Source organism: Microtus oregoni, unplaced genomic scaffold (assembly GCF_018167655.1).
Source record: "Microtus oregoni isolate MIOR12 unplaced genomic scaffold, Mior012 000025F_ref0000491, whole genome shotgun sequence".
NCBI lineage: Eukaryota > Metazoa > Chordata > Mammalia > Rodentia > Cricetidae > Microtus > Microtus oregoni.
The window spans coordinates 16,818,076-16,838,689 of NW_024543084.1; the positions used below are offsets into that span (position 1 = coordinate 16,818,076).

Consider the following 20,614-nt stretch of genomic DNA (forward strand, 5'->3'; position numbering starts at 1 on the left):
AACAGAAGAGAATCCAACAGAAAGGACGACAGGGAGACTGCCTCCCTTCTGGGGATGGGGGGAAGAAGCCGGGGCATGCAGCACCTGACCTGACTGGGGGGGTGGGGGGATGGGAGGGCAGTGAGCAGTGTTAGTGAAGGCAAGAAGGAGCCATGTGTCTCCCCAGAGACCAACAGAGTGAATTCCTGCATGTTACCATTTCTGGACAGCTCTAAAAGCCAATTTCAAGTTAAACCAGGAAACCTGGGCAGATTTTCATTTTATTTTGTGAGACTCGTTATGTAGTGCAAGTTGACCTCAAGGTTGCAATGCTCCTGCCTCAGCCTCCTGGGTGCTGAGATTAGAGGGTTGCCGCTTCACCTGGCTTTCCCTCCATCTCTACAGGGTTCTAGGGGTAGAATTCAGGTCAGGCCACTCAGCCATCTCTCCAGCCCTACAGCTGCCCCACCCCAATTAATTAATCAGTTAATTAATTATGGTAAATGAAATCACTAGGGCGTTATAATTCTATCTGTTTCATTGAAGGTTAGCATTCCCATGCTCCAAATGCAAACACAACTGGTTTTTGTTGTTGGTTTGAGATCTAAATGATTTATTCTCTCTGTGCCTTAGCTCCACACCTTTCACCTGGGAATGATTGAGCTCTTGGGAGACTCTTGGGCTTTTTAATTTTTTTATTTATTCATTTTGGTATTTCAAGAAAGGGTTTCTCTGTGAAACAGTCCTGGAACTCACTCTGTAGACCAGGCTGGCCTTGAACTCACAGAACTCTGCTTGCCTCTGCCTCCCAAGTGCTAGGATTAAAGACGTGCACCACCACTGTCTGGATAATTTATTTTCTGAGATTATAATATTACCTCATTTCTCCCTTTCCTTTCCTCCATCGAAACCCTGCCAAATATCCCTCTGGCTCTAGTCAAATTCGTGGCCTCTTTTTTTCTTTAATGTTGTTACATACAACTGTTTTTTTTTTTTTTTTTTTTTTTTTTTTTTTTTTTTTTTTTGGTTTTTCGAGACAGGGTTTCTCTGTAGCTTTGGTGCCTGACCTGGAACTAGCTCTTGTAGACCAGGCTGGCCTCGAACTCCCAGAGATCCGCCTGCCTCTGCCTCCCGAGTGCTGGGATTAAAGGCGTGCGCCACCATCGCCCGGCATAGGCAAATTGGGAAAATGTAGAGCAAATGTTCTTTTTATGAAATAAAATGATTAGCTTTAATTGCTGATGTGTTCCAATGTCGTTCCATGCTTCTACTAGGAAAAGACAACAAAACAAAACAGAGAAGAGCACTCTGGACCCACGCTGGGGAGGACTTGGCCGCTCTTCTCTGCTGTCTCTGTGAGGAGAGCTCGGGCGTGTGCAGGAGCACGCACGGAATGCGCGGTGTGCACGGTGTCCTGGGCTTCTGTTAAAGCCAGCAGAGCAACCTCAGCTGACTGCAGGACTCTGCTCTAGACAGGATCTTGGCTCCCTACTCCAGCAGAAAGGCGCACTTCCCTGCAGCTGCCTTGGTGCCCTGTCGCAGTAGGGGACAGCAAGTGCTCTGCCACTGACCTACACACAGTCCGGCCCTCTGCTTTATCTGAACTTAACAAATGACTCGGGCTGAAGGTATCTTTTGCTACCAGTAATTGATTTAAATGCAGTGGAAGACTTTGCCCTTGAGATGTTCCGATTGGGGAAGGCAGTGATACAAGCCAAGCCCAGGTGTCCAAAGTCACACCAGCCGCAGTGACTGCAGTGTGCTCCCTCCCCACTCTCTTGGAGCATATATTTGTCCAGGGTATTCTTAACAGCCAATCCCAGCCCTGCCCTATATTCTGTAATCCAATACCAAAAGGGAAAGATGGATTAGAGCCCATTTTAGCACCAAGAGTCAGTGGCCGGGCTATTTTCTAGCGTATAATCCCATCTCCGCCTCTACTCTGCAGATCTCCTCTGTGCAGAGAGACCAAGAGTCATCTAGAGCTGGTCAGCTATTCAACCTCCATCCACCTCGGGCCACACAAGCACAAAGACCTGAGCCTGAACCTCGGCAGCCACATACAAAGCCGGGCACGGTGGCATATATTTGTGATCCAAGTGCTGGAAAGATGTAGATAGGAGGGGCTGGCTGGGGCTTGTGGCCTGTCAGTCTTGCTTAGGTGAGCCCCAAGTCCTAGTCAGAGACCATCTCAGAAAGACGGTCAGCTCCTGAGGAACAACACCCAACACTGTCCTCTGATGTCCACGTGTGCCCACACACACCCAGGAGAATACACGCACTGGCACGCTCTTACGTCTGTACCTGCTCACGCTGTCATGAACTAGAGTGTGGTTAGGGCTAGGGCTCCGCAGGAAGCATTTTTCAGGCAGGAAAGCAGGTGCAGAGTTGCAGTAAAGATGGAGGGTAGAGGAGTGAGGGACAGACCAACTGGTGAGCGCCATGGAGCTCTGGGAGGATGGCGCAGGGCAGCTCCTTTCTTGTCCGGCACCTCCATCCCTGTCCCATCCATGACATCTCACATGGCATGACAATTTGGCAAAATGCCCAAACAGAACCTTCTGGCACAGACGAGTGGAGTTCTGTGATCTGTGGTAGGCCTCATAGCTGAAGGGGGTGACTTGTCCAAGGGTTCTCCAGTCTCGACTGCCCCAGTGTTCAGAAGACCCAGTTCAAATCCTGCAGCTTAAACAGAGAGCTCAGAGGTCTTCCCGCAGGGCCTGCTGGGGAGATCTGTCTTCATTCTTGAAGGACAATACAGGTGAGCAGTGGCTGTCCTGCAGTACAAGCCTGCAAACCAGATGGGTCAGGAAACTCTTCCCTTAGTCCTCACACAGATGCAGCGAGGACTGTGTGGCTGTGCAAATGCAGAGACACGAGCAACACTCAGGGAAGAACAGAGCCCGCCATCTTAGAATGCACTGCCTTGCTGGGCTGTTATTTTGCCCTGGAGACAGATCCAGGATCTTCTGTATGATAAACTCATGCTCTACCCCCAAACTGTACCCCAACACACACTATTTTTTTCTGTTTTTTTTTTTTAAAGACAGAATCTTACTATGTAGCACTGGCTATCCAAGAACTCACTATGTAGACCAGGCTGGTAGATCTCTGTGAGTTTCCAGGCCAGCCTGGTCTACACAAAGAAACTGTGTTAAAAAATAAAATAAAGTCGGGCAGTGGTAGTGCACGCCTTTAATTCCAGCACTCAAGAGGCAGAAGCTGGCGGATCTCTGTGAATTCAAGGCCAGCCTGGTCTACAAAGTGAGTCTTAGGACAGGCTCCAAAGCTATAGAGAAACCCTGTTTCGAATAACCAAGATAGATAGATAGATAGATAGATAGATAGATGGATGTCGATCTGTATGCACTGATGGGCCCTCAACAGTTTGTGGTTGTTCTTCTGTCTGTCTTCGCAGCGTCCAGATTGGATTGGGGAGTACATCTTACATCTATATGGTCAGAAAGTGACAGACTCATGCTGAAAAAGCTCTTATGTAACATCCTTGTTTTGAAAAAAACAAATTAGAGATTTGTTTTTTGTCACCAAAACCGTCTGTAGTTTATCATTCACTCGACACCAGGATCAAGAACAGTGGTGCTGGTCACCAAAGCTGGCCGCAGCTTACCATCTGTGCGACACCAGGACCGAGAACGGTGGTGCTGGTCTCACCCTGAGCTTTATTTTGGCTGTGATTTATTTGGAGAGGAGACACTGTGGTTTTAAGAAAAGATGTGTCATGTAGGTTGTCTAAAAATAAAGTATATTAACTTCACTTGAAAAGAAAGAAAAAAGGAATAAATAATGTGGTTTTTCTTAACATGGGACTGTGACAGTCTTCAGACGATGCCCCCCACTTACCCTATAAACAGCATTTACCTAAAATTTACTATTTGTATCTCAACTCTACTTGCAGATGCAAGAGAAACCAAAAATAGAGACCACAAATCATCAGTGACTGCAAGAACATGATGCCCTCTGCAACTGCTGAGTGGCCGCGGCCCAGCCCTTTACATTTGATTCTGGGGTGGTAGGGAAGGGGAGGGAAGAATGGGGCCTGGGGGTGTGAAGCTGGGTTGATGATGACTTGATAACCGTGGTGAGCACACCCAGATTCTGCATAAGACTTGGATGCCCAGCCGGGCGGTGGTGGCGCACGCCTTTAATCCCAGCACTCAGGAGGCAGAGGCAGGCAGATCACTGTGAGTTCGAGCCCAGCCTGGTCTATAAGAGCTAGTTCCAGGACAGGCTCCAAAGCTACAGAGAAACCCTGTCTATTAAAAAAAAAAAAAAAAAAAAAAAAAGGCTTGGATGCCCCAGGTGATGACATCCGTGACATGCGCTGCCTGCCAGATCCTCAGAGGAGTGCGTGCCAAAGAACGTCTGCCATCGGGAAGCAAGCCCTAACCAAGACCAAAAGGGTGCCAGGCCAAATCAAGTTACAGAAATGATTTCACTTTCTCTTTCGAGAGACATCCTCCTTACATTTTCCGGTTTCATGAGGTTGAGAGCCAAAAGTTCAAGAAGGTCTCTCAGGCCGAGGATGTCCCTGGGGGCATGGACACAGCTCTGGCTTCAATAATTAGCACCAAAAATAATAAGAGACACAATAATAAGTAAAATAAAGAGAGTTACCTTGTTCTTCCTATGGCCGCCTAAACACAGTGTTCCTTGGATAAAGGGAACATTATAAAAATACACACAGGTGGGAAGATCAGCAAGAACCAGAAACTACAACAATTCCCATTTTCTTAAAGCCTTACTTTGATACTTTGAACCAAAAAAACAAAACAAAACAAAACAACAACAACAACAACAAAACAAAAACAAGGAAAGCCTGGGCAGAGGGGCCACACCTGTAATCCTAGTTATTCAGCAGCTAAGGCAGGAGGATTGCAGGTCCCAGACCTATTAGGAAACGTACTCCAAGTCTCAACACGTAAAGGGAGGCAGGGCAGCTCAGTGGCCCAGGGCTCAGTCCCTAGCATTACGCATACATGCACACACTGGGAAAAGAGAAATGGAAAAAAAATAACAGTGCCATGGGAGGCAGTTTATGTCTGCCCCTCTCTTGCAGCACCAGCAGGGGCGCTCATGTACCAATGCCCATTTGTCCTCCAGTCTGAATGCATTTCTCTGCCAATCACTGAGGTCCTTTCAGCACAGACGCTCTGTAAGACAGCGGAACTGAGATGTGGCCAGCAGACGCATTAGTAGAAGTGGCATCTGTATTTCCCAGAGAGCAATATGAGGGGGAAGTACGCTCTGAAGACAGGGAGATGGAATGGAGTGCTTCCTTGGATCTCAGAAATCCAGAGTGGATCAGGCAGTCCAGTGCTTTGAGACAGGGAATGAATCTGCCCCCGGAGAATATCTTGGCCAGGGGGTGCTACTAACTGCCTACAATCTGGTCCAAATACCAACAGTACCAAGCTGAGAGCTCATCTGATCAAGGACTGACAGTCCTTCTGGAACCTTCAATACAGACTTTTATAGGTATCACACTGACATGAGAGAGAAGCCAGGTATCACACTGACATGACAGGGAAGCTCTGAGAGGCAGGAAACAGTCTCCCACCAAGAACAAGTACACAGAAAGCTCCGGTTTAGGGAGGATTACTTCCTTTTCCTCAACACTTACATAAGATACCAGGAAAAGTGGGGCTGGAGCGATTAAGAGCATTTGTTGCTCTTGCAGAAGACCCAGGTTTGATTCCCTCAGGACGGTTCACGATTGTCTGTAACTCTGGTTCCAGGGCATCTGAAGGCCTTTCCAGCCTTTGCAGACACCAGGCACACGTGTGGTGCACAGACATATACACAGAACACCCATACACATAAAATAAAAATAAGCAAATCTAAAAATATCTTATAAGATTAAAAAGGAAAAAGATACCAGGACAAAGAAACATCCTATTTGGGTTTGGGCTTACAATCGAGCTCAGGAAAAGGTGGGGCTCCAAGGAGAGAAGATGCTGGCAAGCCAAGAGAAAGGGCGGATGCTTGCTTCCAAGGAGTACGCAGCCAGTCTTCCATCTCTCAGAGATTCTTCCTTAGCTTAGCAATGGTACTGTTTGCCATGTCCGGTTCCCTCACCTGGCCAATTCCACCTCACTCCTATCTTCATGTTAGCTTTCCTTTGGGCTCTAAGGTCACGATCTTCACAGCTGAGGACACTTAAAATTACTTTCCCTGTATGTCTCTGTCCAGAATAAACTGTCCTCATGAGCCTTTGCTGGGTTTCTTCCTTCCCTATAAAGCACTTGCAGGCACTGGGATTGGTGGGAGGTGGGAACGATCTTTGGCTACATAGTGAGCCCTAGGCCAGCTGGGCCTTTATGAGACCCTGTCTCCAAAAACCCAGGAGAGGAAAACCAAACAACTTGTTACTGTTTTGGTTTTTTTGATGCTCTCAAAAAACCGGTTAGGCCAGGCGGTGGTGGCGCACGCCTTTAATCCCAGCACTCGGGAGGCAGAGGCAGGCGGATCTCTGTGAGTTCGAGACCAGCCTGGTCTACAGGACTGGCTCCAGGACAGGCTCCAAAGCCACAGAGAAACCCTGTCTCGAAAAACCAAAAAAGAAAAGAAAAAAAAAAAACGGTTAGTTCCGGCTCAAGGTGTACACCACCATTCTCCCTGAAAACAACATTTTTTTCAAAGTTCCTATGCAGACATTTTATTGTTTTTTTCCACTTGAAATGATGGAGGCAGAACTCTGACTCTACATCAGCCGTATGTACTTCCCCAAGTACCTAGGCAGGACTGGAACATTCTGCTGGAGTATGCAGTGGAGGCTGGGTGCTGAGGTGGTCGTGGCTACCTGCCCTCAACTGGGCAGTGGGAAGGTGGCAGAGACTGCCTGTGGAAAGTCTCCACACTGTGTGACTGTGCTGAGACTCTATGTCCAAGACTGCTTTGTTGACAATGTACCTTGGAGCTTGGGAAGCTGGCTCGTTATGAGATGGCTGAATTTGGCCTATCTCAAATACTTGTGTTTTTTTTTAAGTAAGTAATTTATTTATTTATTTTTGAGGCAGAGTCTCACTATATAACCCTGGCTGTCCTGGGACTGCCTATGTAGACCAGGCTGACCTCAAACTCACAGAGCTCCATCTGCCTCTGCCTCCCAAGTGCCAGGGATTAAAGATGTGTGCTACCACACTGAGCCCAAATATTTGTTTTTAACCTGTAGTCAAGCTCTTGCTTACTACCCACATAATCAGCCCTAAAATGCTGCGATTTATGACTGCTTATCAGAGAGAAAGAAAAAATTAGTGGCCAGAGTCTGCACTTGCTGTTAGGGGCCTGGGGTATGGTGGACGCAACATATGTCTGATGGCCCCTTCCTCGTTCCTTTATAGAATGCAGTTCTCCTAAGTGATGTCTCATTTTACACTGAATCTATGGTCTGATTTTCTACAGCAGACACACTAGCTGACTTTGTACCCATGGAAGCTAAGACCATCCTAGGGCCACGTGGGCAAGAGGCTACAGCAAGAGCTGATGACCCTTGTCTGATGACAAAGGAATTTCCACCTTCCTATTCAAATGGGTAGGGACCAATCCATGGAGCAGCCGGCACAGTATATGAAGACCTTAGGTATAAACTCTCACTAGAGCTCCCCAGTGGCTACCCTTACAACGTACCCACCGTGAAGTTCCTCACGCCCTGCTACCACCCCAGTGTAGACACTCAGGGCAGCATCTGCCTGGACATCCTCAAGGATAAGTGGTCCTCACTATATGATGTCAGAACCATCTTACTCTCTACCCAGAGCTGCTAGGAGAACCCAGCATCAATAGCCCTTTGAACACAAATGCTGCTGAGCTCTGGAAAAAAAGCCAGTGTTTAAGAAGTGCCTGCAAGAGACCTATTCAAAGCAGGTCTCCAGTCAAGAGCCCTGACACAAGATGTCCAGCTTCCCTTTGTGTTGTCTTGTTCCTTAGATGGTCTGTCCTCTCCTTGATTTCCAAGCTGTGGTGTTATTTTTATTTGCTTTCTTTTTTTTGGGGGGGGGGTGTTCTAGACAGGGTTTCTCTGCAGCTTTGGAGCCTGTCCTGGAACTCACTCTTGTAGACCAGGCTGGCCTCAAACTCACAGAGATCCGCTTACCTCTGCCTCCTGAGTGCTGGGATTAAAGGTGTGCACCACCACCACCCTGCTTTATTTGCTTTTTAAATTAAGTCTGCTTGAGCCTTTACAATGTATGTTAAATAAATACATGTTGATTGTTTTGTATAAAAATTTATTTGGAATTCTGATAGAATACAACAGTGGAAACCAACAAAAACTTAAGCAAAAAAAAAACATACAGAATAATAAATTTGAGGAAACCTAGAAGACACAGTGAAAGCCAGGTAGATAACTGGGAAGAAAAGGAAGTTTGCGCACCATGAGGTGGAACAGCCAAAGAAAGGAAGCTCCTAACAATGTCTAAAGGACCGAGTGGTGGTGGCACACACCTTTAATCCCAGCACTGGGGAAGTGGAAGCAGGTGGATTTCTGTGAGTTCGAGACCAACCTGGTCTACAAAGTGAGTTCTCTGTTTCACAGAGAAACCCTGTCTCGAAAAACCAACCAACAACCAATCAGTGTCTAAGGGTAAGCTAAGTGGTAAACTCATGGAGGCATGACTGCTTCATCTTAAAGCCCCAGCCTCTACGCCCGAACAAGGTGAGTCTGCAGGTGGGGTTCTTTCTTTATTGTGCACATGTGCCTGTTGCGTTCACGCCACAGCACACAGAACTCTGGCTTGGGGGCCAGCACTCTTATCTGCTGAGGGCAAACAAGCTTATAGGTTAAAGACCACAGTGTGAAGTGCGGCCAAATCAGAGCAACCCTTTGCCCAGTTCCCATGCTTCTTTTTTCTCCCGAGAAGAAGAGTGTGTCTCTGGATGCCATCCTGGTTATGCTAAAGACTAAAAGTTAGTTCAGAAGACATGGCAGGGCTTGGTCACTCGCTGCTCCTGAAAACCAACACCTTTAAGTTCTTCCCTTTCTTTGGGCTGCCAGGTAGAAGCAGCTCCGTTCCTCCTGCCATTACAGTGAGACCAGGGGATTGTGCAACTGGATTAGAACCAGGAGAAAATCCCACAGATGCTGTATCTCAGCTCAGTGTAAACTGCCTTTCTGCCCCACTGCTGCAATCTTCGTCCCGGCTCCTGCTTGTCCTTGTGAGTCTGCTGGCATGAAATACGAGTATAGTGCTGCCTGCCCCCCAAGACACAAAGAAGGAAAAGGCCTGGTAAGGCGATCCACACAACAGTCAGAACAATCTGAGCCCCTACTCTGGGTGAGGGTCCAGTCTGGGGCTTTCTCAATGCCTGCCAGAGCCAGGACCCCATGGCCTGATACCATGCTCACCTAGCACAAAACCTGTCCTTCCTGACACTGAAACATCCATACTTCCTCCTCCAAGCAACCACGAGCAATGAAGTCAGCACAGACAGCTACTGATCCTAATACAAGAGAAGCACCAGGAGGTGAACAGCCCTCAAGTGACCTGCTACAAAGCCTCCTCGCTGGAGAGTGGAGCTCGCCCCTGAGCTGAAGAGCTGTTGCTGGCTCTAGGTCACCGAGAATTAAGCTCAAGGGCCTGTGAGTGAAAAGACTCAGACACTGCCCGACAGACGAGCCTCCCTGCTGGCTGCTCTGGCGGGGCCTAGCTGTCAATGTCAGTGTCTCCTTCCTCCACTTTCCCACCCTCTCATCTGACTGTCCCCAATAATTTAGGTCATCTAATGCCCCCAGCCTGCACCTCCATCATGACTTCTCCCTTTGATGCCCCTGCCCACTGGCTCTCAGCACATTCTTGAGACGGTACATAGGTGCCCAGGGAAGCTAATGTTCTCCCAAATCTGCTGTTTCTCTTGCTCTTCGTCTCCCAGAAGGCTAAGGAAGTCCAGCACCCCTCCAGCTTCTCTGTGTTTCTCCTTCCCCAGCCCAGCTATACTGGGTCCCTCTTTCTTGCCAACCTCAGCTCTTCCAGTGCTTGCACTTGGGCCCACTAATACCACCTTCTGCTCGGCTAGCTTCTCCTTTTACAGGTCTCCTTGTCCTCACCTGCTTCCCATGGGTCCCGACATTATCCAGAGTCCCAGTGAGGCAAGGTCACTGCTGTGCTGCCACCACTGCCCTGGACCCCACAAGAACCGGGTCTCCCTGGGCTTGGAGGTACAGGCCTAGAACCCTAGGCTTGGAGGTACAGGCCTAGAACCCCAGCATGGTGGAGGCCAAGGCAGGAGGACCAGGTTACTCATCTACCACCTTGCTGCACAGCTTCCAGCACCAATATTCTGTCTATATGGTGATTAACAAACAAAGCACTGGGTTCCAGACCCCTTAGAGGACACTGAGTGAAACTCAGGTGCATCCTTAAATTTTCTGACATCTCCACAGGCCACCATAGAAAGATTGGCTTCTGGAGACCAATCGAGCCTGTACCTTCACAACTAGGCTCTGTTGGGGGTTTGTTCTTACTCTTGATTGGTGTTTTGGTTTTCTTTTTTTCGGTTATTTATTTATTTTTGTTTCTTTGAGACAGGCTTTCTCTATGTAGCCCTGGCTGTCCTGGAACTTGTATAGACTAGGCTGTCCTCAAACTCAGAGATCTGTCTCCTGAAAACTGGGATTAAAGGCCACCACTTTAAGCAGCGCAGCTTGTGTTTGAACTTACATTCACTTATTTGTGTATGTGGGTAGGTACTTGTGTCACAGCATACATGTGACAGCAAAGGACAAACTGGGGAATTGTTTCTCTGCAATACCAGATGGATCCAATTCTGTACAGTGATGGCCAGTGCTATGACCTGTCACAGTGGCTGAGGAGTCCACCACTCTACTCGATGAGCTCATGACTAGAAAAGAGCAGACCCCTTGGTGCTGGCGTCCTGAGCCCCTGAGTGCCAGTGGCTTATAAACTGAGCTTTACCTAGGGCGGATAGCTAGGGGCCTGAGAACTGGAGGCTCAGAACCGCAGGTGTCAAAACCAGGGACTTACAACTCTCCTTGTTCAGGTTAGAGTAAGCTCTAGCCCTTCCAAGTCGGAGGTCTATGGCCGGCTCCTGGCTGGAGATGGACATCTCTAGGTGCTCAGGTTAGAGGCTTATTGCCCTGGACTGGTGTGGGAGGTCCTTCTGCCTATGTGTTGCTTTTATTGGTTAATGAATAAAGAACTGATTTGAGCCTATGGCAGGGAAGAACAGAGCTAGGCAGGGAAAACTAAATGGAATGCTGGGAGAAAGGAGGTAGAATGAGGAGAAGCCATGGAGCCGCCACCGGAGATAGACGTGCTGAAACTTTGCTGGTGATGTACAGATTAATAGAAATGGGTTAAATTAAGCTATAAGAGTTAGCTAATAAGAAGCTAGAGCTAATGGGCCAAGCAGTGATTTAATGGATACAGTTTCTGTGTGACTATTTCGGGGCTAAGTGGCCAGGAACCAACAGGCAGCACCCTCCTCCAACACTGGGTTGGAGTGCTAGCAGCCCTGCAGCGGGAGTCACAGCTGCAGAGCTCACTGCAGGTGCTGGAACCCTCAGCTTAAACCACTGATGCTCTCTGAACACATCCAGCAACCAGGACTTATGGCCTTGGCTCTCCCCAGGCTCTCCCCTTCCAAAGTCTCCGCTCTCTGATCTCCCCCGCCCCCTCCCACTTCTGCAGCTCTAGCTTAGTATCTCATCTCAGCTCCCAAGTTTCTGGTCTTTGCTGCTCTCTAGACCTTGACTACTTTGCTGCTGCTTCTGCTGCTGCTGCTTCCATTACTCCAGCTAAGAGCCCAGGCTCTCACCTGTCACCAACCCAGTCCATGACAATGACCACAAGTGGGGCCTGGCAGGGAGGTACACACTGTAATCCTGGCACTGGCTGCAGGCAGGAGGATTAGGAGTTTGAGGCCGTGGTTGGCTAACCATCAAAGCCAAGGCTAACCAGAAGACAGAACATAAACACAGACTGCTGGGAGGAGACCTTTCTGGGCCTAACATTACAATCCCGGGGTTGGGTCACAGGAAAGCAGTTTCCTGGACTGACCTGAAAACAGAGAGAGGCCGTACCTCACATGCTGTATACAGACTAACCAGAAAATAAAGGCTTTGCTTGCTTAAAAAAAGCCGGAAGGTGGGCATGAAGCTTCACAGAGCTTCTACTGTCCGCAGCCTTGTTTGGACATGGCTCGGGGTTCCAATCACAAGCCTCACTTCTGCACCAATCACAAGCCTGTCTGAACATCGCTCATCAGCATTCTGCCCACTAGCCACTGGAGAGGGCCATCCCCTCCATCCCTAACTGAGAATAGCTCACCGAGGGTCGTGTAGAGGTCACAGAGGCTCCTCACAGCAGCACCCATTTCCTGCTCTTCCTTGCAAGTTGTCTGGAGACACGGTGCCTAAAGCAACGCCTCGTGAGGTAGACTTTCCTCAAGTCTCTGTGAACTGTTCAAAGCATCTGGGCTGCTGAGAGGCTGATTGATTGACAGGGGAAGGGTGGACACTTGCTCTTAACAGCTTCAAATACTCAGAGGAAGCATACTAAGGATGCTTACCATAAGGATACATTTGGAGTTAGCATTCTCAGCAGCATTTCCCAAGGCTTTACCTCTGGCCAAATGCCCCTAGGAGAGCTGGGTCCCTCTGGTCAACTTCAAAGCTGACATCCTGAAAACAGTTCTCCAAGGGCAAGCTCAGGACCACCAGGGCTGCTGAACTCCCACAGATAACTATAAAATTAAGCCTGACCACTTAGCTAAAGAAAAAGTACCTCATAAGCTACCAAGCACCTGTGTGTCTCAAAAGCCAGCAGGAAAGCTATTCAATGGACAGCAAACACAATAAAAACAAAAGATAGTCAATATACTGCAGACGGACAGATGGCTGCCGCTCACAACTGATGGAGACAGAGGGAATCTGTCTGCCCCTAAACCACTGCTGTGGGAAATTCTGCCCCAACTTAAACTATAAATCACATCATTATAAGATGACAACCAGTTCAAGCAAGGAGGATGCTATCCAGAAATAAGCACCACAAAGTTAGGCATAGCTGGATGTGGTGGCACACACCTGTAAACCCAGCTGGTAGGGAGGCTGAGGCAGGGAAACAGCTGTTAGCCACACAGGAAGACACCGTCTCAAAGTTAAAAAGTAAATGATAATAAATTAAATAAACTGGGAACGAAGACACAATGAGATCATCCCAAAATATTTTTTACAGTCAGGCAATGGTGGCGCACATCTTTAATCCCAGCACTTGGGAGTCAGAGGCAGGCAGGTCTCTGTGAGTTCGAAGCCAGCCTAATCTACAAAGTGAGTTCTGGGACAGCCAGGGCTACACAGAAAAACCCTGTGTTGAAAAACCAAAATAATAATTAGTATACTTTTCACATTTTAAATAAATGTCTAAAAAGACAAAAAATGTCTAAAAAGACATGAAATCATAACTATTATATCAAGAAAGATATTTTTATTTTTAAAAATATTCAAAGGAAGGAGAAGGAACAGTTGAGCCTAAGAATTGAGTTTAGCCTGGAACAAATAGAAAGATCCTATCAAAGAATGGAAGGAGGGGGGAGGAGGGGCAGGGAAGGAGGGGAGCAAGCCTTGGCAGGGGATTTGTAGAACTTTAGCCTTAGACACTTGAGGAAAGGGGAGCTGGTGAGGTGGTGAAGCAGCTTTGTAGGCTCTTCAGAAAGTTAAATTCTGAGGGCTGGCAAGACGTGGTGGAAGAGTTGGGGATTGAACTGGGGTTATCAGGTATGGGACAAAGCACCTTTATCTGCTAGGCACGTAGGTAGCCATATGATAACACACAATCCATCAATCCTAACCCTAGGCACATAGGTAGTCATACGATATCATACAATCCATCAATCCTAACCCTAGGCACATAGGTAGTCATACGATATGGTCACACAAACATCTGTGGGTATATGTGAGCGAAACGGCTCAGTGTTAAAGGTGCTTGTCACGAAGCCAGATGAGCCTAAATTTCCAGGACCCACATGGTGGAAGGAGAGCGCCAACTGTGGACTTCCACATTTGCCATGGTATGCATTTACACACATACACACACAAAGTAAAATAAATAAGTGCGGTAATTTTTTAAAAATTTGTGGGCGATTGCCTAACTGGAAATAACTCAAAGGTCCTTGATCTGGAGGATGGAGGACATCCATATGACAGAGCAGTAGTCAGTGATGAAAAGCACAAACACCAAACACACACAACACAGCAGTAAAGGCAATACACTATGCAAAGGAAGTCACTTAGGGAAGACAGGGAAGTTACCACAAGGGAAGTTGTGACAAGGTCTCACGTGGCCCTGGCTTGCCTTGAACTTTTCATGTAGTTTAGTGTAGCCTAGAACTTGCTGCAATCCTCCTGCCTCTGCACCCTAGTGTTGAGATTGCCAGCATGTACTACTACCACACTGGGTGAAAGAAAGTTTTTAAAAATGTATATGTGGACCAGGCGGTGGTGGCGCACGCCACCAGCACTCGGGAGGCAGAGGCAGGCGGATCTCTGTGAGTTCCAGGCCAGCCTGGTCTACAAGAGCTAGTTCCAGGACAGGCTCCAAAGCTACAGAGAAACCATGTCTTGAAAAACAAAACAACAACAAAAAAAGTATATATGTTGTGTATACATGTTTGTGTATGTACAGCTGTGCGTGAAAATACATGTTTGTATGAACAACTGGAGCCAACATTGGTGTCTCCTGTTATTCCTATCCCCCTTAACTTGTGGAAGAGTTTCTGTACCTACAGCTCAGATTTGTAGACTGCCTGGCCAGCGCGGCCCAGGGATCCAAGTGTTTCCTTTACCCACTCCCTTTGAGCTAGGGTTACAGACACACGTGACCACGCCTGGCACTTTTACCCGGGTGCTGGGATCTGAACGCAGGTCCTCACGCTTGCACCGCAGGCAGTTTGCCACTGAGCCATCTAGTCCCAGAAATCACATTTTAAAAGCTGGGTGAGGTGGCGCACACCTTCAGTACCCACACTGGCGGCAGAATCAGGAGGATCTCTTTGAGTTCAAGGCCGTCCTGGTCTATATAGTAAGTTCCAGGACAGTCAGGGCTACACAGAGAAACCCTACCTTAAAAAACAAGACAAAAGAAAAAGAGCTACGTGTTATATCCTATTGACATGTATTCTAGAAGGAGCAAAACTAAAGGTAATGGAAAAAATTCAGTGGTTGCCAGGAGCTGAGAGTGGGAGAAGAAACTGTCCACAGGGAATAGCATAAGAAAATTTATAATTTACTGGGGGGGGTTTTGTTCTTTTTTTTTTTTTTTTGATGATAGGGTTTCTGATGAGGCTGGCCTTGAACTTACAGAGATTCTCCCACTGGAATTTTTGTTTGTTTGTTTGTCTGTCTGTCTGTTTACTGAAACAGGATCTTCCAGAGAACCTGCATTTGATTCCCAGCGTCCACATTTGGTGACTCACAACCAGCTGTAATTCAGCCCAGAGATCTGACACCCTCTCAGGATTCCACAGGCACCTATACACTCAGGCACACAAAAATAAATCTTAAAAAAAAAAAAAGTTAAAGGGGGCTGGAGAGATCCCTCAGAGGTTGAGAGCACTGGCTGCTCTTCCAGGGGACCTAGGTTCAATTTCCAGCAACAACATGGCAACTCATAACTGTCTGTAACTCTAGTTCTAGGGGATCCGACATCATCACAAAGACAAACGAGCAGGCAAAATATGAATGCATATGAAATAAACATAAATCATTTTTTAACAGCCTGGTCTACAAGAGCTAGTTCCAGGACAGGCACCAAAAATTTCAGAGAAACCCTGTCTCGAAAATCCAAAAAAAATATATATATATTATTTTTTAAAAAACTGGAAACCATAGCCCTGGGTTAGTAAGATGGCTCAGTGGATAAGGGTATTTGCAGCCAATCCTGACCTGGGTCTGATCCCCGGGACTCACATGGTGAAAGAAAAGAAATGATTCCTGAAAGCCCTCTGACCTCTACAAGCCTCAACGGCACACTTGCCCCAAACAAGTAAATAAATGTATTTCTAAAATTAAAGTCCTGAAACAAACAAATAGAAAGATAAGTAAATAAGTAAGTAAATAAATAAATAAATGGCCCTATAGATTCGGGAGATGGCTCAGATAGTAAACCCTTGCTGGACAAGCAGAAGGACCTGAGCTTATCCCCAGTAAAAAGCTGGCACATGGGCACAAGAACCCATAATCCCAGCAGGCACAGGGTCTGAATTTTCCCCACAATTCTAGCTAAGTCTATTTCCTTTCTCATTAGTTATTGGTGCAGCATTAACTGGGCGCCAGCCCCAAATCATGCACTGAGGACAGACATAAGAACAAGACACCTATACTCTCCCCTGAGGAAACTTACGGACTGGTTGGGCAAGACCGGCTTACACAAGCGCAATACAATGAGTGAATGCATCCTGAAGTGTGCTGGGGAAGTAACAGAAAGCTTCCCGGAGGGTTGGCTGTCACAATTGTGTAACTATTTTGCTGTGGTTTTGTTGTTTGTTTCTGAGACAGGGTCTCACGATGTAGCCCTGGCTGGCCTGAAACTTGCAGAGATCTGCCTGTCTCTGTCTCCCAAGTACAGGAACTAAATAAAGTCGTGCGCCACCATGCTTGCTTGGCACAGACCCATGTTTAATTCAGTTTCCAGCTTGAAATGCCCATAGCTCGAGCAAGCTCTAAACAAATGTCTGTAGAATAAGTTGCCAAGTCGACCCATATCCTCTTCTGCCTACAGCTGTGGGCTATCTGAAGACGCTCAACTCTGAAGGGACTAGGAGGGCGCTGGGACTGGTACAACACAAGTGCAAGACTCTTCCTTAGATTGGGGCAGCCTACAGGGGAAGGCAGGGGTCAAACTACGTTTGTTTACCTTGATCCTTTCTTTGTTTTGTTTTGTTTTTTGAGACAGAATTTCTCTGTGAAACAGTCCTGGAACTCACGCTGGTCTCGAACTCACAGAGATCTGCCTCTGCCTCTGCCTCCCAAGAGCTGGGATTCAAGGCCTGTGCTACCACCAACCAGCTACCTTTGTTTCCTTTTATTCATATCCTAAATGACACTGTCCATTCAGCAAATGTGGGCCTCCCCCAAGCATAACAAACAAAGAAAAACAAGCAAGATCATGTTTTTACTTATGAACAGCTGACAGTGAAGGTGCTGGCTAGTCTTCTGTCAAAGCGGCACAAGCTGGAGCCACCAGAGAGGAGGAGGCCTCGATTAAGAAAATGCCTCTGATCTGGGCAGCGGTGGACGCCTTTAATCCCAGCACTCCGGGAGGCAGAGGCAGGCTGATCTCTGTGAGTTCGAGACCAGCCTGGTCTACAGAGTGAGTTCCAGGATAAGCTCCAAAGCTACACAGGGAAACCCTGTCTCGAGGGGGCGGGGGAGCAGCTTTAGGTGTAGATGTAGAGTAGAGGGTAGAGGCCTTGGGGTTCAATCCCCAACATTGCTTAGAATGAAGCCCTCCAGAGGCTGAAGCAAGGGGATCAGTACTTAGCTAATCCTCAGCTGCCCAGGTTCACCTGGGCTATGTGAGTCTCGCGACTGCTAAAAAGAAAAAAAAAAGCCTCTTTATTTCACTCTTATTGTTGGAAGAAAAAAGTCGAAGTAGAAACCCTACCAAAAATTAGGAGGTGGCATTAAAATAGGATTCAAGATGCATTTTCCTAAAGCACACGCCTAACTCAATTGTCACAGAAATAGAAGCCTGTTCACACATTCACAAGGTTTTTTGTAAAATTGCATTTATTTTTGTACACCACGGTTTCACTTTGTCTCAAAAGAAATTCTGGCCATATTGCATACTGATTTTTTTTTTATCTTGACGCTTACTTCTAAAAGAGACAAGGCAAGGGGTTATGGTGACACCTACATAATCAGGGGTCTTGGCAAAAGGATGCAAAGACCCTACTTCTGAGCTGGGGATGGTGGTGCAAGCCTGTATTCCCAGCATTTTGGTAGACTGAAGCAGGAGGATTACCATGAACTCAAAGCCAGCTCGCACTGGGTAGCAAGTACCAGACTAGCCAGGGCTACAAAATGAGACCTCGTCTCAAACAAACAAACAAACAAACAAAGATGGACGAGGTGACACACACCTATAACCTCAACATTTGTGAAGCTGAGGCAGGAGGATTAAGATAAATTTAAAGCCAGTGGAGGTTACACAATGTCTTCTGGCCAGTAGCTTGGACTACAAAGACTCTGTCTTGTGTGTGTGGGGAGGGTGTTCTATAATAAGTATTTTATTTTCGAATTAGTATTCAAATATAACACCTGGACGGAGTGAGGCATGACATTCCACCCCACACCTTTAACCCTTGAAAAGGAGGTATTAAGAGGAAACCATGTACATAGAAAACAAGGGAATTATTTTTTACTGAAGTTGCAAGAAAATGGATACCAGGTTTTAAAAAAATTAATTAGCAATGATTTCACCAAGTCATTTAACTGCTCCAGGCCTCAATATCTTTCCCATGGGTGAAAATGAAGATGTTGACATTAGCAAATCCCTATGGATCCTCGCAGCCTTAAACACTGACTTCCCTCAGCAAACAGTTCAAGTAACCTTGGGTGCTAGCGTGAGCATTTAAAAAAAAAATGTCCACTTTAGGTTTTGTTTTTGTAACAATTTCTTCTGATATATCCAAGCAGGAAACGCTGTACACGGCTAGATTCCGCCAAGAGTGCTGTCCATATACCACTCAAAAAATAAGGGGAGGGCAGCTGCGCCGCTCAACAGTTATGCTGTATGGGGGGGGGGGGGGGGCGGCGGCAAGCTATCCTAAGAGAGGCTCACTGAAAAAGGAAACTGTAAATTTCCACCTCTCCTACAGGGAAACGGCACTTTCATTTTCTCTTATTCTAAAAAGACAGCAAAAGCCACACAACCCTCACACGTTTTCATTATAAAAACGTGCCAAAATATTGAAGAGGCACTATTTTTCTACCTAGGTCACCCATCTTATTTGAGAACGCCGTTTTTAAATACCCACAAGACACTCTCACGTCGACGCTCATCATTCAATAAAAATAAATAAAAAATAAATTGAAAAATGTCTGCTGGGCCTTTCATGCAAACCCATAAACAACCATATCTTTTCCGCAGCGACGCCCGGGGCCGAGCCCCGCAAGCAGCGCAAGCAACGAGACTGCAGACTGCGGCGCTGGCGGGGCCACTCCTCCCGCGACACTCTGAAGCTCCCTTCTCCCTCCGGATTTCGAAGGGTTCCGGACCCCGCTAAGACCCCGCCCTTGAAGTCCAGCCCCGGGAAGGGGAGGCGGAGAGAACCCCGCGGCCCCAGTCCAGAGGGAGCAGCGCCGCAGGAAAACCCTGCGTCCCCTCCCCAGCTGGCAGGAATAGCCCGGGCGGCGTGCGCCCAGCAGCTCCCAGGTGGGTCTCTGCAGCCGGGGACAGCGCCCTGCTCTCCGGAGAGGGAGGCAGGTTGGGAGGAGGACACAGGCCAGGCTTGGTTCGTCACGATTCACGAGGGAGGGTGGGAAAGAGGGAGGGATTGGAGACAGGGGAAAAGGGGGGGGGGGGAGCGGAATCAGGAGCTCTGAAAATGCAGAAGGCAAGGAAGGGAGACGGGAGAAAAGGAATGAGTGGAGAAGAGTTGGGTGCAGAAGGGTGATGCTGCAGAGGAGGCTAACGGGCTGGAGGGGATAAAGGTGCGGATGGGGGAGGGAGAGATGTGGTCTGGGGTGAAGAGGCAGCGAGAGGGGACGGGATGGGATGAAGGAGACATGGCGTGATGGAGATAAAAAGGAAAACGGGATGTTTATGAAGGCGAGGTGTGAGGTGGAGGAGGGACGGGATGAAAATGAGATGGAGGAATAGAGACTGAGGAGGCGTCTAGGGTGAGGAGGACCGGGGTGAAGAGGGGATCGGGGAGAAGCGTGAGTCGGGGAAGGCTGCTGGCAGCAGGAAGCCAGAGGGGCTTCCCTCCTGGGAGGGCGACGCCTGGCTAACGGGTCCCACCGGCCAGCACCCCGATGCCACTTACTCTCTCCGACCACCGCCTTAAGGCCAATGGGGGCCATGGCGTTGTGCGAGTCTCCGGGCTCCGACGCTCCTCCCGCAACACCGTCACCTCCCCCGGGCCGCGCGCCCCGCTGTCTGCAGCCTGTCGCCCCGCAGCCGCACTGGGGACCGACTGACGCGCTGACTCGGCGCGGGGGCGCGACTCGGGCCAGAGCGAGGCTGCCTAGCGGCCACGGCGCGCGGGAGGGGCGGGGCGGGAGGGGCGGGGCCTCGCGTCAGCCGTCATCGTCACCCGCCGGCGCCCGCCAATCGTAGCACGGCCCGGGCGTCAAAGCCCCGCCCTCTAGGATGCGGATGGGCTCCAGGCGCGTCCTCCCCGGCGCTTTACGCGCGCTCCCGGAGCTCAGGGTCCTAAAATCCCCTGCATCAGCTCTGCGCTGGCAGACAGGCCATGGGAATCTCCGGAAAGCCAGCCTGTGATGCTCTTTCTGCTTTCTGGGAGCCTTCCATTTTCTCCTGCCAACGGAAATAACTCCGAGGGCAGATTCTTATTAGCTGAACCCATTCCTGGCCACAATATAGGCTCACGGTATATCGAAACTATCCCTGTGTCTGTTTACCCATCATTGATGGAG

At 48.3% G+C, this 20,614-nt stretch overlaps 1 protein-coding gene across 2 annotated transcripts in view; it reads right to left on the minus strand.

The window, feature by feature from the left end:
* Stxbp1 (syntaxin binding protein 1) overlaps nt 1–20,213 on the minus strand; it is a 60,882-nt gene extending 40,669 nt beyond the window's left edge. The window contains exon 1 of one of the 2 annotated variants that reach the window (XM_041674544.1): nt 20,002–20,213. In XM_041674544.1, coding sequence (XP_041530478.1) covers nt 20,002–20,038 — 37 coding nt within the window. In that variant the 5' untranslated portion in view covers nt 20,039–20,213. The remainder of the gene's footprint in view (nt 1–20,001) is intronic. The other variant, XM_041674545.1, reaches the window with a different exon arrangement.
* Between the last annotated feature and the right edge of the window lie 401 nt (nt 20,214–20,614).